The 14,245-nt window shown below is 36.5% G+C and overlaps 1 protein-coding gene across 1 annotated transcript in view; it reads left to right on the top strand.

Moving 5' to 3' along the window:
- PLD5 (phospholipase D family member 5) overlaps positions 1 to 14,245 on the top strand; it is a 474,233-nt gene that overhangs the window by 286,875 nt on the left and 173,113 nt on the right. The window contains exon 4 of the mRNA XM_068538505.1: positions 7,815 to 7,926. Coding sequence (XP_068394606.1) covers positions 7,815 to 7,926 — 112 coding nt within the window. The remainder of the gene's footprint in view (positions 1 to 7,814; positions 7,927 to 14,245) is intronic.

Raw genomic sequence — 14,245 nt, 5'->3', positions numbered from 1 at the left:
TACTGTTGAATGCACTGCCAAGATTACATTGTCCACCCACCTTTTCAGCCAGACTGGACACTGGAGCAGCCTTAAAGCTACTTTCTAGTACTGTAGGAATCCAGCTGCCCAGATCCCTGTAATAAGCATGCTGCTCCTGATATTAATTCCTTGCTATTTCCTGGCCCTTTATGGGCATGGTGAAGTTATTCATCTCTCTTCATCTGCCCCTGACAGGGATGGCTTTGTTTATACCCATGGGGTGCATAATTGTGAATAACCATCATTAGGCAAGGTCTTGGTGATTAACTCTTCAAAATAATTAAACCCCTTAATGGGATGGAACCTGGACTAATGAATGGACTGGCAGCCTGCACGCCTACATAGCAGATACTCTCTGCTGGTATCAAGCGAGTAATCCTTATTGCTTGCTACCCCAAAAGTGGATATTCTCAATTAAGTTACTGGGTCTGTGGCACTGTCTGAGTTCCGAAGCTGTGATTGATCCATGACCACAGGACATTTGTAAACTGATGTAATGGCCAACATCTTCTGGCTTCAGATAAGGAATTCCATATTCCATCGCATGTTCTGAAAGCAGCTGGGGACTCTGGCCACCATCCCCAACTCTTCTCTTTTCCTCAGCCCAAGCCTAAGCATCCAGTTCATCACTATACTGTCTCATAAATACCTCAGGTCCTTCCGTTTTTTTATTTTCTTTTTGACTGCCATTGACACTAGCTCAGATCACATCATCTCTCACCAAACCACACACCAACCTTCTGATTTCTCTTTCAGCCTGCAGCCTTGCCCTGTACCAGTCCTTCTCCAATTTGTAGTCAAGAGTTTTCTTTCAGAACAAAAATTTGATTATGCCCTTCCCTATGTAAAATCCTTCAGAGGTCCACACTGTTTTCCAGATGAGGCGTAGACTGTGCAGGCTTACAAGACCCTTCATGATGTGCTCCTACTTATGTCTCTGCCACAGATCTCCACCTGAATATTCTTTCTTTCCTCCCCTTTTTGGGGGAACGTTCCCTGAGTGCCTTGGACTGGGTTATTAGTACCCTTGCTGTATTTCCCCTAGGCCTGTACCTCCTTTACCTACCATCTGACACATTGGGCTGTATTTGCTTATTTACCATTTATCTCCAACACTTATTAAAGTCCCTGGCACATAGCAGGCATCCAGCAAATGTGTTGAATAAATTTGCTCAAAAGACACTTTTCCTTGTCCTGGGGGTATTTGAGAGTAAAAGTTGACACTGACAAATATATAAGTAAGTAATATATTTATGTTTATACCCTTGGCAAACTTTGTGTATTTCAGTAAATATAATAAGTAAATAAGAAAATTTTAGTATGTGTTCTAAACTGAAGAAAACTTTTTTCAGTAAGTATAGTAACAAAAAATTTCAGTAAATATAGTAAATAAATAAGAGGTCAATCTTATAGATAATAGAACTGACTGGTTAAATAAATTAACTAACAAGTTGAGTCAAGAGGGGTTGATGCATGTGTGGTTTTGTCTGTTAAGTCACAAATTTAAAAAAAGTCAAGGCAAGTATATTGCTTTAAAAGGACACTGTATCTTAAAATAAATGCTAAATCTTGTTTTCTCATGACTGTATCATCAAATGTTTAATCAGTCCTTATGTCCCTTTTTACTCTGATTTAAACTTTTTATCCTGTGTGTGTGTGTGTGTGTGTGTGTGTGTGTGTGTGTGTATCATGATAGCATACCTAAGATATATAATCATAAGTACACACGCATATTTTGGTGCCTTTGTTTCTTTGGGATGGGCCTCTAGATGTGAGATTCCTGTGTGGAAGGAAGCAGTATGTTAGGGTACTCTTTCCCCAAATCGTTGACAAGAGTAAATGCTGCCACTCATAAATTATTTCTTGTCTCTTTGAGTGCAAAGAGAGATCTCTATATTGCTTTGTGTCGTGCTTCTCTCGTCAACATGATGCATCTCTTTATGTCTGCTAGCCGTGTAGGCTTGCTCTTCTTAGGCTTGTCTAATCTCATACCTTGCCCACATTTGGTTGGGCTATTGGCCTTTTCTTACTAATTTTTAATTTATTTTTGTAGGGTACAGCTGTTAACTCTTTGTTTCTTATTTGCATAACAAATATTTATTCCAGATTTTTACTGTTTTTCATTAACTTTGTGGTATCTTTTGCTCTCTATATATTTTTTACTTTTATAGTTCTATATATCTTTTATTACTTCTATATATCTGGCTTGTTTATTAGTTTTCTGTGGCCAGTGCAACAGATTACCACACACTGTGGCTTAAAATAACAGAAATTTATTCTCTTGCAGTTCTGGAGACCAGAAGTCTGAAATTAGTTTTACTGAGCCAAAGCCAAGGTGTCAGCAGAGGGGTGCTCCCTCCAGAGGGAAGCCACCATGTTCTAGGGGCAAATACACTCCTTACCCCTTCCAGCTTCCGGTAGCTGCTGGCATCCCTTGGCCTGCTGCTATGTCACCCCAGTCCTCAAGGCCAGGATCTTCAAATCTGCCTGCTCCATCTTCACACTCCCTCCTCCTCTGGGTGTGTCAGAGTCCCTTCTGCCTATCTCTACTATGATTGCCTTTAGGGCTCACTCAAATAATCCAGGATAATCTCCTCATCTCAAAATCTTTAATTTAATCACATCTGCAAAGATTCTATTTCATTGACAGTTTCCAGATTAGGACCTGACATCTTTGGAGGCCATTATTCAGCCTCCTACAGCGTGATTAAGGTTTTCACCACTCCAAGACTGTAGATGTAGTTGCCCAGATTTTCTTGAAAGTGTTGGTGTATCCTTATTCTTCCTGAGAATATATTTTTCTATGTAGCATAATATAGGGGTATCTTCCACTTGTGCCAGATTAAACCACTTCACCTCTTTCAGACTGAATTAAAATAGCATGTTTTAAATAAAAATCATGTGTAGTACTATTTCTGGATTCTCTGTAAGTCCCCTTGTCTGTTTATCCATTCCTACACCACTACCATATTAATATGATTATTGTGACTCTATGGTTCATTTTTAATAATACTGAAGACATTTACAGTTAAAAATTTCTCTCTGACACCAAATATTTCTTCATTTCATGGTTTTGCTATGAAGAGCTCAACTGTTCATAGTTTCCTAGAGAATAGAAAAATTCACATTTCTTTTCTCTTTTGATGTAAGGATAATCTAAGAGTGAGTTTTAAAATGTTCAAGTAGTTAAGATTTGTTTTATGAGTTATGGTGTGTCTCTCATTTTGTTACGTTATGAGCAGAGAATGAAGCCTGTAGAATATTTCATTTTAACCATTGTTCAAGTTTTCTTAATGGCAGTTACAGGAAGGTTTGTTTTATAAATGTTCCACAGACAAATATTGTTTTGAGGGGCTTGATATATAAAATGAAAAATATATAAATGTACACATAATCAAGTTTATTGATTGTATTATTTAATTTTCATATATCCTCATTTATTTTCTATTAGATCTACCCAGGCTTGAAAGACATATTTTAAAGTGGTAATGCTTTAATTGCCTTTTTATTACCTTTTGCTTTATGTATTTAGCCACTATGCTGTTTGGTAAATACCAGTTTATAACTGTCAGTTCCATTACTATGGCCTTTTTCCCATCTAGTCCTTTTAAGCCCTCCTCAGCTCTTATTCTAATTTTTACTGAGATCCTTTATCCAATTTGTTGTAGATCAGTGTTTCTCAACCTTCTTTTCGTTATCACCTTACTTGGGAAATTTTTAGACATTTTTTCCTAATCCTGCCCCCACCATGAAATTTTAATACCACAGATATATTGCATATTTACTGTATGTATATCTATGTTTTATTAATAAAAAAGAGTAACTTTCATCTACACACACATCTGTACATTCACACCAGAAAGAATCAATTTTCAGTCCCTTTAGGGTAATAGCACTGGGAATGCATGTAATAGATTCTTAGTAGGCCTTCCCCTATAAAGTGTCCTAGCAAGTACATCAAACACATATTTGTATCACATTGCTAACCAATTATTTCTTCTTTCCTTCATCCTCCTTGATGGCTTTTAGTGTTATTTACTGTTTGGTTAGAGCCCTTCATTGAATATGTTCCTCATATGGGTTATGTAGGTAATACAGTCTCTAAACCTGTATATATCTGCAAATATTTTTTTCTTTCCCGCTGGCAGGTAAAATCCTTGACTGGGTAAAGCACTCCTGGGCTTCACTCTTTTTCTTCCACGGTCTATCACCACCAAGTGCTGGTTTAGTGTTGCCGATGGTTAGCTCCACGCCAGTCTGATCCATTTTCCTTGATAGGTACCTTTTTGTTTTGTTCTGTTTTGGGCCGGGAGATTGTAAGAATTCCTCTCTCTCCTTGGTGTGGATTAATTCTACAGAATGTGCCTAGACGTGACTTTCCACATTACATTTGCCTCCATCTTCAGTTATCTTTTCAACATGTAAGTCTATGTCTTTCCTCAAGGTGGACACTTTTTTCTTCTGTTATTTGCAAACGTATTCTTTTTGTCTCTTTTTCTCTCCTAATACACCTATTAGCCACATGTTATATATCTTCAATTTATCAATCACCCTTTTCTCCCCTCGTCACCCTTATGCTTTTGTGTATGTGTGTGTGCATGCATGTTTGTGCTTTGAGATATTTCTTCCATTTGGTCTTTGGGCCACTAATTTGGGCCTCAACAGTGTTCTTTAATTACTCTTCTAATTTAGCTCTAAAATCATAGAGTTTTAGTCCAGCCAGAGGACTTTTTTTTTTTTTTAGTCCAATCAGAGGACTATCTTCTCATTTCTCTTTGGTATTTTTGTTTTTCCCCTTCACATTTTACTGTGGCATTTCATCCTGCCTAGGAGTTGTTTTGGGTCAACAGAAATAGGCAGTATTTATAACCCCTACTCTCTTGGGTTAAGCAGCCTCTTCAGAGTCACAAAGGGGCTGAGCTGGATCTCTATCCTTGGGGTACAGCTCTCTGTCCAGGATTGTGCTGTCTATCATAAGGTTTTTGCAGACATCGGAAAAAAATGGCTTAAAGTAGGTCAATGTGCCTGAGCCACTAGCTAACTTCAAGATGATTTATTTAAGTTTAAAATGTTGGCTAATGTTTCTCACCAGAAAGAGCAAGTCTTTAAACTGCTGATGTTTAAAAGCCAAGGGGCTTTTGTTATTCCTTTATGAAAACATGATGAGTGAATTTAACTCAGAAAGCAGTGGGCCTTACTGCAGGTCTCAGCATAGAATAAGTGTTTCATACCTTTGAAGTAATTACATTTTGAATGTCCTAGCAAAAACGGGTGGACTGGGAGGTAAGACACTGAAAACAGGGGAAATTTAATAGAAGTTCTGCCTCAAGCCCAAGTACAGAAATTCTACCCCAGCACAAGTTCATTACAGTCAGCACTATAATTAAAAATTTTAAGACTCCTTGGTGTAAGTAATCAGCACATATTGAAGTAAAAATAAGCTTTATTTAATGATGGTCTGCTACTATCTGTAGCTTTTGGAGTTTCTATTTTCATTCACGTTTGAGAGTTCTGGTCTTCATTTTAAATCTCACAAAAATAACACAGTGAGAATAAATTTAAGGCTCAGAGCCAGAAGTACAGATAGGTTAGAAGAGCTCTTATGTTTCATTTGTGGTAAATTTATTGTTAACTAAGAGCAAAAAAAAAGCATTTGTTTTAAAATACTGGCTCAGACTTCCCTGGCGGTCCAGTGGTTAAGACTTTGCCTTCCAATGCAGAGGGGTATGGGTTTGATCCCTGGTCGGGGAACTAAGATCCCACATGCCTCGCGGCCAAAAAAGCAAAACATAAAACAGAAGCAATATTGTAACAAATTCAATAAAGACTTTAAAAATGGTCCACATCAAAAAAAAAAAAAAAAAAAAGTCTTTAAAAATACTGGCTCACTAACCATGGGGACTTACATAGCACACAGAGTACATATGCCCTTTCCCTTTGTGAAAGTAAAAAATACAAACAATTTATGTGACTGTGAGATGACCATGAGTCTGGGCTCTAGAAATCTGGGCTATGCAGGCATCACCAAGCCTTCAAGGGTGTGTGACAATAGTATAGGGCACAACTCGGCAGAGTGACAAAGCTCACAGGGAGGAGGTTGTGTTGGTGGCAGCTCTGCAGGAAAATCCACAAAGCCCCACCAAGTGCATCTTCCCTCACATCCAGTGTCTGAGCCTCTCACTGCCAAACCCTCATTCCTCCATAGTAAATTTGAAATTTGCATAGACCCTGAAATCAGCAAATCAGCATCTGCTTTTTCCTTATCCTTCTTCCTCTATCTCTTCATATCTCTCTTTCTCTCTCCCTCCCTCTTCCCTCTCACCTCTTTATTAAAAAAGCAATTTACAACTGCCTGATGCACTCATTCAACATACCTCATAGGAATACCTGCTTTGTGGGGAGGCTGCCTCCACGTTTTGCATGCAAAGTAATTTGGTCACTTTTGGTGAGTTCTACTTTGGGCAACCTTTATCAGCACACTTAGTTAGACAAAAAGGAAGCCTCCATGCCTGACATGGGGTGCAACTCCTCTTTTCTCTAACTTCCAGGGATTATGGAGCTTAGGCTATACTGCACCAGCTCTAGGCAGGAGCATGGCTGGATTATGCCAGACACTCCTCCCTGCTGTCAGCTGTCACCCTAGCACTGGCATACCAGCTCCCTCCTCCTTAATATTCCAAAGCTTTAAGGTTTTTATCTTTGGCTTCTTTCTTTTCTAAGGCTGAATTGCAGGAATCACTGCTCTACATCTACATTTCATCCATTTTCTCTTTTCAGTCTTCAAATTCTTTCTACATGATCATTATCAATAATCTATTCTTATCAAAGTAAGATAAGACTCTGCCACTTGGGGGCCATTAATACCAAAGCCTTATTGCCTGTTTAGCCTCCGAAGGCATTTGAGTTTGTGGCTGAATAACAAAAATTTGAAGAACCAATAAAAGAAGACCAGTTCCCTCTTACGATAAGGAGGAGTCTATGAAAACACACAAGAGAAAATAAACAGGATAATGTTGCAATCCACTCACCTAAGATGATATAATAGCTATGGACCTACCACTATGCAGAGTCTCCCTGAGATTAAAAAAAAATTTTACTATAAAAATTATGTTTGTGAAAATCTTATAAGGAAAGCCTTTACTTTTTATTTTTTTCATTTATTTTTAGGCTGGGCTAATAATTATAGATTTCTAGGCAGACCATGAGTTGAATTAAATAAAATACATTTTAAACAAGAAGGTGAATTTAGGCAAATTCCTGATAAGTAGTCATGATTCCCCCCATAATGGCTAACACTTAAAGGATACTTACCTACTACTATCTCTTAATCCTCACAAAAACCTTTTAAAGTAAATACTAATATTATCTATCTTTTACTGAAGAAGAAACTGGAAATTAATGAGATTAAGAAACGGAGTTTATAAATTGGAAAACCAGCTGGAATCCAGGTCTTTCTGGGTCCAATCACAACTGTTTAACATTCTCTGCCTCTTCATGTGTAGATAATTTGAGTTCATGAAAAAGTAAAAGAAGGGTAGATTTGCATCGTAGCATTGAAATGACTATTGCAATAATTGTTGAATTGCACAATACTCAAAAAAACAGTGTAATCTGTGTTCCTACTACTACTCTATTTCCATAAACTCTTTTGAATTTATGAAGTGCTGCCAAGGGCTGAAGTCCTTGCCTTTTAAAATTTGAATGAATAGTTTTAATTTTCAATGTTTATTTATTCCTATTTAAAATAGCGTACTTTTAGGTTTTCTGACTTTGGTTCTGAATATTTTTTCTAGGGTCAACGTCTTTTCGAAAAGTTGCTCCAACTGACTTCTCAAAATGTTGAAATCAAGCTAGTGAGTGATGTAACAGCTGATTCAAAGGTATTAGAAGCCTTGAAATCAAAGGGTAAGGCCAAGGTTGACATGGTACTCTACCTCTGGGTGTTCTGTTCCGGTACCTTTAATTCTACATAGAGCAGTACATGATGTCTTTATAATCAACACACTTGACTTAGTGCACTTCTTATTTCTCCTTTGAAAAACAGCTTGATTAAAGCCTTTAAATGAGAGAACTAATTAGTCAATTCTACTGGGATTTTTAAAATAGTGTTGTTGCATATTAGCTTATGCAAAATAATCTACTAGCCATTAGATGATAATTAACTGGAAAGAAGAATCTTTCCCTCTCTGAACACTTCAGTGATGTGATTAGAGAGAAGAGCCGATTCTTATCAGAACAAACATTGGATTTCTGGTTTTCTCTTGACCATCAAATGAAGTTCTCCTCATGCTACATATATTCTTTGAAATAATACAGTCAGATGTAGGAGTCTATGAAATACTGCCTAATTCACAACTTTTAAGACAATTCCACAGGAGATCATCATTTGTACAGCCACTTTGCAATTTGCCTCACAATCCCTGAACACTGAGGATAATTATAAAATAAATTTCTTAATTTTGCTGTATCTTTACTAACTGAACTCTCACAAAGAGTTTTTACTGATTTATAAAAAAATTTTACCTTGAATTTACTATCCAAACTGTAAGCCTATGAAAGAAATTGGCAGGTGTGAGCCAGTGAAAATGTTCAAGATGCTGGGCGTCCCCAGGAGAGGACAAGGTGTTGGCCCCAGTGAGTGTCAGTATTTCACCTGATGATACTACATCTCACATGTGTGCTGTTTAAACATATTGGGCATTTTTGCTTGTCATCTTCCCTACATCAGTAAGTGAAAATAAAATATTTTCTAAAAAATGGAACAGACTATGAGGCAAGTAAGTGAGCCCAAGTGGCCTTTCCTTCTGCAGAAGAAAAATTGGAAGTCATAAAGCCTATGAAAAGAAAATAACATAGAGAAGACAAAAGCTTGGCCAGGCATATGGGTTTACCACCATGCACATTCTATTTTCTATGCATGGGAAAATAAAGAAAACTTATATGAGTTATTGCTAGGTCTGAAAGCTTCACCATGCTACTTGAGCACAGCACAATATACTTGAAAAACTAGAAAATACCTAGTTCAGTGGATTGACACATACAACCGACATGGATTAGAAATGTATGAATACTTAAACTATTTAAAAAATATGAAATTGGGTTCCCACTGTAAATTGAATTTCTATCTGAAAATTTGTTATCTGACACATATTTAAGAGTGGATTACTTTAGGCTAACTCTGAGTGCCTGTATTTGCAGATGATTTTTCTCATGGAAGCTACTTGCACGTCCTTGGGGTTTGATTAACCCAGAAGGGTAAAAAGCAGATGAGTTAGGAAGAGAGGGATATAGCTTGAGACTTCAGTTGCTTCTTGACTGTACATCCACAATTATGTTCCTTGCCGTAGCCATTCTAAATCTTATAAACTCAACCAAAAGTTAAAACTAGGCAGTACTGGGGGTATGACAGCCTTTTTTAGTTGCTGCTGAGTATTTGGCTACTTTAGACAGGGAATAGCAATTAATGAATTTATAGATAAAGCCCTTGCTTACATTTCTATTGTGAACTATGAATTAAAGTTTCATTATAGTCATTGCTTCTCACACAAAAGAAGTGTTTGAATTTCACAAGTATATGCATATGTCACTACAGCTTAGGCTCTGTTAATGTCTAATAGGAGTTCTTATCAAAATAAGAAAATGTTTTTCTTCACAATGGGAGAACAATAAACAGGACCTAAGGTTCTCACAGCTATTCCCTACGTACCTAGAGTGAGCCTATCTGGCTTTTATTAATGCACATAGGTGTAATATATATTCATCTTTAAAATGCAGTTTTTGTATTTCTCTACTCTCACCCTGTGGCAGAGACATAGTATATAATAACAGTGCATTTAAGAAATATTGATATTTTTATGAAACCGTTTTAAATCTGTGTTGGAATACTTTGCTTTGGGGTTATCTTTAAATTTTTTTAGGGAGAGTTCCTAGTCTTTTAGTAAAGTTCCAGGAAGGTTTGTCCAGAAATAGTCCACAAAAGACAGATAAGTGTGAGACTAGCCATGAGCAACTTCAGCTGTGAAGGAGTTACTGAGTTTAGAAGTTAATCCAATTTATTGTGAAAAAGAACAAGAGTGAGGCTTCCCCAGGAAATGGTAAAGATTTAGTGCAGACATTGGCCCAGTGAAGGCACAGTGGGCTGGAGATGTGAGGTGGCCCAAGGCCACAGAGCCCTCCGTGGGTGGGGTGAGATTGCAGGTTATTCACTGTGCCTCCTGCTCCCCACTCCTTGACTCAGAAGTCAGAAGATAATCCTCCAAGATCTCACCCTGTGGCTGGAAGGTGGGGTGCTTTTGAAACCCAACCTCCTTGAAGTCCTTAAACCCCGGCAGGGATTTCATTCTAGACAAGTCTCCCTGTAAATTCAGAGTTGCACTGATCAGTTTTCCTAATTTCACTTGCTCACCATCTCCACTTGTATCCCCCAATAGCATCTCATAGGCAGCGTGTTAACCTGCATACTCCTTCCCCTCACTCAGTAGCACCAACAGCAGCTTCCTTTACCTGAATTTCCAACCGCCCACTCACTCCACACTCTTATTCTTCACATCTAACAGGCCAAATTCTATAGGATCTGCTCCTGAGTCTCTCTCCTAGATATCACAGTCCCTTCTCAGCTACAGCTGCCCTAGTGCAGGTATTTAATACCTTGCCCAGACCTAGCCACAGCTACTTTCTCTCTTCCCAACTTCTGATCTTCTCACCCTCCCACTATCTGATCTCCATGCAGCTACCAAAGGGATCCTCCACAACATGATTGTTATCAACTCACATCCCCACCTAAATCGGGTGTATGTATGAGTATGCCCGAGTGTTACATACACCTTTTAACTGAGAAATATCATACCTGCAATAAAGAGCACAGTATTAAGTGTAAAGCTCTAGGAATTTTTATGAAGTAAACACTTCCGTATAATCCCTTCACAGATCATGATGTACAGCATTGCAAATGTCTCAGGAAATTTTTTCATTACCCTTTGAAGTCAGTATCTTCTGCAGAGCTGACCACTATTTCAACTTCTGCCATTATAGATTATATTTGTGCTTTTTTTGAATTTTATATAAATAGACTTATTAAGTACATACTCTTTCATATCTGAATTCTTTTGCTCAATTTTTTAAGATCCATATATGTTGTGTATAAAAATAGTTTGCTCTTTTACATTTTTATATAGTATTCCATCATGTAAATATAATTTATGTATTTTACTGATGATGGACTTTTGGATTTTTCCCACTTTTTTGTTATTGTAAATAATATGCTGCTATGACCATTCTTGTATGTCTTTTTGGTGCCTATACTCATTTCTTTGGATATTTACCAGGAGTGGAATTACCAACATCACAGGCTATGTATATTCAACTTCAATAGACATTGCCAGTCAGCTTCCAAAGTGGTTATACCAGTTTACACCACCACAGACAACACATGAAAGTTTCATTTGCTCCATATTCTCACAAAATCTGGCATTCTTTGTCTTTTTTATTTTAGCCATCCTAATGGATATGTATCATGACGTGACTTTAATTTTCTTTTCCCTGATGACTAATGATGTTGAGCATCTTCTCATATACTTATTGACCATTTCTATATCTTCTTTGTTGAAGTGCCTATTCAAGTATTTTTCCCATTGTTATTTTATTTTTGTTTTTTTATTGGCCTATTCTTGATTAATAGGCTGGATTTGAATCCTTTTTTGGCTATATGTATTTCAATTATCTTCTCCCATTTGAAGCTTGTTTTTTCACTCTTCTAATGGTGTCTTTAGGTAAACAGAAGGTCTTAATTTTAATGAAATCCAGTTTATTAAGTACTCCTTTATTGTTGGTGCTCATTGCATCCTGTATAAAAAATATTTGTCATCACAAAGTCATAAAGATATCCTCATTTGTTGTGTTCTGAATGCTGTATTGTTTTACCTTTCAGAGTTAAGTCTATTTAGAGCTGGACTTACTTTTTATGTATGAAATGAAGCAGGGATGAAGATCAGTTTTTATTTATATGGAAAGCCATTTACTAAAAACAAATTTTTTTCTTCACTGCATTTCAGAGGCATCCTTGTTGAAAACTGGGTGACTATGTGTTTGGGTCCGTTTCTATATTCCCTATGTATTACATTCCAGTTGGTCTACTTATCTATCTTAGGACAAATACCACATTGTTTAATTACTGTGGCTTTATAATACATGTTAAATCAGGTGGTGTAATTTTTTCATCTTTGTTTTTCATCTTTAAAACTGTGTTAGTTATTCTTGGCCCTTCAGATTTAAAAATAAAATTTGGAATCAGTTTGTCACAAAAATGCTGAAATTTTTATTAGAATTATGTTGACTCTTTAGATAAACTTTGGGAGAATTGACATTGACAGTATTGAGTCTTCTACTCCATAAACATGGCAAGGCCTCTTACTACTGTTTTAGCTACATCTCTCAAGTTTTTAATATGACATAAATTACTAAAGTATTTTTCAGTTCAAAAAGGTTTCTAACTTCTACTTTAATTGCTACTTTGAACCATAGGTTATTTAGAATTGTAATCCTTGATCTCTAAACATTTGAAAGATTGTTCTATTTCTCTTTTTGTTATCTTCACTATGGTCAGAAGAATATACTCTGTATGATTTCAAACATTTGAAATTTGTGGAAAATTACTTTATACATTTTTATTTGTAGAAGTAAATTTACTTTATAAATCCTTAGGCCTGTTAATGTGATACCATTATATAACTTTTCAGTTTTGATTCTGTATTTCATCAGCTCTTAAAGTTGTCTTGGCCAGAGAGTCAGTCTAAAAGCTACTTCATCATAGCCAAAAGTGGGGTATATGTAAAGTGGCTTCTCATTGCCTAATGCATAATCCTAACTGGTAGGCCTCAAAGACAAGCTAAATAAGGTGCAGTATTGTCATTGGAATCCTCTGTTTCTTTCTCCATATCCACCTTCAAGTGGGTATGCCATCTGCTACCAACATTTAGCTTGCTAGGAAGTAACTGTGACATATCTCTTAAGTCCTGTTCTCCCTGCTCATGCCTCCCAGCAAATGCCTTTGATGTCCCATTTTTCATCAAACCTGATACTTGTAACATCACAGCAATATTACTGAAAATTTATACTATTAGTAAAATTTTTATTTTGGGCTGTGTTTTTTAGTCATAAGCAAAATATTATTGCTCAACAATACTACTGTATTTTTGAAGACTGTTTTTAGAGGAGTTTTAGGTTTACAACAAAATTAAGAGGAATGTACAGAGATTTCCTGTGTACTGCCTGCCCCACACATGCATTGCCTCCTGCATTATCAACATCACTTTCCCAACAGTATATTTTTTACCAAGGATGAACCTGTATTGACGCATCATGATCACCCCAAGTCCAGTTTACCTTAGGGTTCAATCTTGATGTTATATATTCTATGAATGTGGACAAATGTATAATGACATATATCCACCACTGTAATATCATACAGGGTATTCTCACTGCCTTAAAAATCATCTGTGCTCCACCCATTCATCTCCCCCTGCCTACTTTGTATTTTATAGCTTTGTTGCAATGAAGTTTATAATTAGGAAGAATCATTTTTTGTTTGTCTTTCAAAACCATAGCAATTCAGTGTACTTTCTATATATGATTAAAATATTTGCCAGTAGTCTACCAAATATTAAAAATAAATAAAGTCAGAAAATAATTTTGTTTTAGGAAAAAAACAGGCTTTTACTTGTTCGTTATCACATAATTCTTTAATAAAATGACTAGTGAAATTAAAGGCATAAAAGATTAGAATCAGTGACCTAGAAATAAAGTCTACACTTCTTTAAAAAAGAAAAAAAAAAAACATTTGAAACCGTTCAGGATCTGAAATCTCCCTTTTCAGTTTCATTCTTACCATTCTTGTTGTTTATTTTCCAAGTATCTGAAAACTAGTTGTGATTTCCTAAACACATGTACTTTTTCAGGGCTGTTTCCTAAAACATGCTTTTTCCTGTGCCTGAAATACCCTCCCTCAAGCTCCTTTTCATCCTTCAAGGTCCCTTATAAGCCTTACCCTTAATATTTTCCTGTAGACTTCCTCTCTTTTCCCTAGTTGCTCTTACCATTTTTTTTCTTCCATTGTTCACTCATTATTTATTCAACAACCATTCCTTGAATATCTGACACATGCGAGCAAGCTGGACTTTAAAGATAGAAAATTGACTAATTTTCTATCTTTAATTGATAATGCATGAGC

The sequence above is a fragment of the Eschrichtius robustus genome, chromosome 3, assembly GCF_028021215.1.
Source record: "Eschrichtius robustus isolate mEscRob2 chromosome 3, mEscRob2.pri, whole genome shotgun sequence".
In the NCBI taxonomy this organism is placed as follows: domain Eukaryota; kingdom Metazoa; phylum Chordata; class Mammalia; order Artiodactyla; family Eschrichtiidae; genus Eschrichtius; species Eschrichtius robustus.
Note: the sequence above shows the minus strand (reverse complement) of the source record. Positions and strands in the feature narration are given on the sequence as shown.